This window comes from Arachis stenosperma, chromosome 5 (genome assembly GCF_014773155.1).
Source record: "Arachis stenosperma cultivar V10309 chromosome 5, arast.V10309.gnm1.PFL2, whole genome shotgun sequence".
Classification (NCBI taxonomy): domain Eukaryota; kingdom Viridiplantae; phylum Streptophyta; class Magnoliopsida; order Fabales; family Fabaceae; genus Arachis; species Arachis stenosperma.
The window spans coordinates 113121907-113124796 of NC_080381.1; the positions used below are offsets into that span (position 1 = coordinate 113121907).

At 35.8% G+C, this 2890-nt stretch overlaps 1 protein-coding gene across 1 annotated transcript; it reads left to right on the forward strand.

The window, feature by feature from the left end:
• The first annotated feature begins 938 nt into the window (after positions 1–938).
• Positions 939–2548, forward strand: LOC130981097 (NAC domain-containing protein 71-like). Its single transcript, XM_057904723.1, has 4 exons — positions 939–1131; positions 1218–1471; positions 1803–2369; positions 2474–2548. Exons 1-4 carry the CDS (start codon positions 939–941, stop codon positions 2546–2548), a joined length of 1089 nt encoding a protein of 362 aa, XP_057760706.1.
• Positions 2549–2890: the final 342 nt, after the last annotated feature.

Genomic DNA, 2890 nt, shown 5'->3' on the forward strand with positions numbered 1-2890 from the left:
TTATAAAGGTGATATTGATTAGAGATTTGGTTACATCTTTCTGTGCCATGCTTTAAAAGTGTGGCCGAAAAAGGTTAATCACCATAATTTTATGAAGAGGACGATTGATTAGTGATTTAATTATACTTTTTTTTGCCACTCTTCAAAATTGTGACTATAAAAAAAATAAACAAACGTGACTAATATGTTTTTCTACTGTCACAATTTTGAAACATGCCCATATCTTTTAGTTATTTGCCACTCTAAAAAAAGCTAGCAATAGAGTTTCCTAACTCTAGGTATAACAAACTAAGCATAACAAATCATTAGCAAACTGTACAAGAGCTGAATTTGAATTTGAATTTTATTCATGTTCATGTTTATTATATTTTGTTACAATGATGAGCAATATTTTAAGTCAAAATTATGTGTATTTATGAGAACTGAAAACAAGAAAGAAGGGGCAAATATTATATTAGATAATTTATGAAAGAGAATTTTTTTGGTGACTCGGTTACAAGAGAGATGATCGTCTTTTTCTTTACTATTAACTATTAACATGCAATAAAAATTTGATTAAAATATGATGTATTTGAAATTCTACAAAAAGATAAAAAAATAAGTTCCAAGGTGATGTGAACAAGACAAATTTAGATGGATTAAGATAAGGAATAAAAAAATGGGATGCAGAAATTAAGGAAACAATGGGAGAGGTGTGAGAGTGGGGATGAAGATAAAAACGTAAGCACGGACTAGTTACGATCGATCGAAGTGTACATGCGAATGACACGTTAAAAGAATGGCATCAAACATGCTTGGTTCCCTCGCCGACCCTGTTTCACTCAAAGTACAAAGGCCTAAATTGCTGTACTAAATTGTTGTCACTCACCAATAAACAAAGAACATAACAACATATCTCTCTCTCTAACACCAAACCCTTTTGCTTTCACCTTAGAATCATGGTGGACAGGGATTCAAGCGGAGCACACATGTCAATAGCAGCTTCTTCCATGTTTCCTGGCTTTAGGTTTTGTCCCACTGACCATGAGTTGATCTCTTATTACCTCAGAAAAAAATTGGATGGTGACGAGGACAGTGTTCAGATCATTTCCGAGCTTGAACTTTGCACCTTTGAGCCTTGGGATTTGCCTGGTCAGTCTTATTCTTTCTTTTTGAATGATGTTGTTGCTTGTTTCTTGAGCCACGTAAATATTTATTATAAAAATGTTTGAAAACAGAAAAATCGTTCATTAAATCAAACGATGAGTGGTTTTTTTTCTCGCGACGAGGGAGAAAGTATCCCAATGGTTCACAAAATAAAAGGGCAACTAAACATGGGTATTGGAAGGTCACAGGCAATGAACGACAGATAGAGTCCGGTAAAAATGTGATTGGTACCAGACGCACCTTGGTATTCCATGTCGGTCGAGCTCCTAAAAGCCAGAGAACTGAATGGATTATTCATGAGTACTGCATCAATGACAAATTTCAGGTTAATTGATTCACATATTCTCCTTCCATTGATTGTGTAAGAGAGTACATGTATTATCAAAGATTTAGACTACATCAAATCAAAATCTATTTAGGTAGTTTTGAATTAGTTCCTTAGAGAGAATCTTGGTTTAATTCTTGGGAGTATATAGCACTTTACAAGTGTCAATTCTCCTTATAACTAGCTTTGTTCATTCTTGGGAGTACATAGTATTTAGCATATATTTTCATAAAGACAATTTCGCTACTTTCGGTTCACTAGTTACCTTTACATGGCATAAATTTGATATTTACTTAAGTACAATAAGTAACACTTTTGTGTCTCGAATCAGGATTCTTTGGTGGTTTGTCGGCTCAAGAGAAACACAAAATTCCATGCGAGTGATAGTTCTAACAAAGCTTCCCGCAAGAGTGGTGGTGGAGTCTCAGAAGGGGTTACAGTTCAAAGGAGCACTTGTGTGCCTATTCAAGAACGTTCTAACAAAGCTTCACGCAAGAGTAGTGCTTCACGCAAGAGTAGTTGTGGAGTCTCGGAAGAGGTTACAGTTCAAAGGAGCACTTGTGTGCCTATTCAAGATCGTTCTAACAAAGCTTCACGCAAGAGTAGTGCTTCACGCAAGAGTAGTTATGGAGTTTCGAAAGGGGTTACGGTTCAAAGGAGCACTTGTGTGCCTATTCAAGATCGTTTTAACAAAGCTTCATGCAAGAATGGTTGTGGAGTCTCAGAAGGGGTTACAGTTCAAAGGAGCACTTGTGTGCCTATACAAGATAAAGAGGTTGGGTGTAGTTCCAAGAAGGGTAACAATAATAATAGTTCTCCTTCTACTACTGCCCAAATTGAATCCAGTCGTATAGTTGCCAATGAAGCTAATCCCAAAGCTTCTTCCGATCATTCTAAGGTAACTTGAACAATTGCATGAGAAAAGCAAGGAAATTACTTTATATGTTGTGATGTGTGGTTAGAAAGTGTGATGGAATTGAATGAAATTGTGATAACATGTAGGTGGTGGACGAAGTGGATTATTATGCAGAGATCAACTTAGTTGATATCATCAACTTAGATGAAACAGCACTCTGACGGCCATAGCCCATAGCCACCACAAGGGACAACAAATAGAGAATCACGCGGTTTCTAGATCAAAGGTTTCAACACAACTTCTTGACCAATGCTCCAACCAATCATCAAACAAAATCAACACTTTCCTGTTATACGGTTTGCTGCTCTTCGCTTTCTTCGTTTGCACTTTACTAGCTCTAAGCTTTTTTCTTATCGGGAAGTCTCAAACAACTGTATAATATTCTCCAGACCTTTCTCAGAGTTTAATTATGATTATTAATTAGTTAAAAATTTGGATTTTCTAAAATTTGAATTTCACTTTAGAGAATAAAGTGTGATCTTTTACAAATTATTCAAGGATAA

Bases quoted from the DNA above. Each gene is read 5' to 3' on its own strand.
- LOC130981097 (XM_057904723.1), top strand. From the start codon at position 939: ATGGTGGACAGGGATTCAAGCGGAGCACACATGTCAATAGCAGCTTCT. The intron at 1,132-1,217 runs GTCAGTCTTATT...GTTTGAAAACAG, and splicing joins TGAGCCTTGGGATTTGCCTG to AAAAATCGTTCATTAAATCA. The intron at 2,370-2,473 runs GTAACTTGAACA...GATAACATGTAG, and splicing joins CTTCTTCCGATCATTCTAAG to GTGGTGGACGAAGTGGATTA.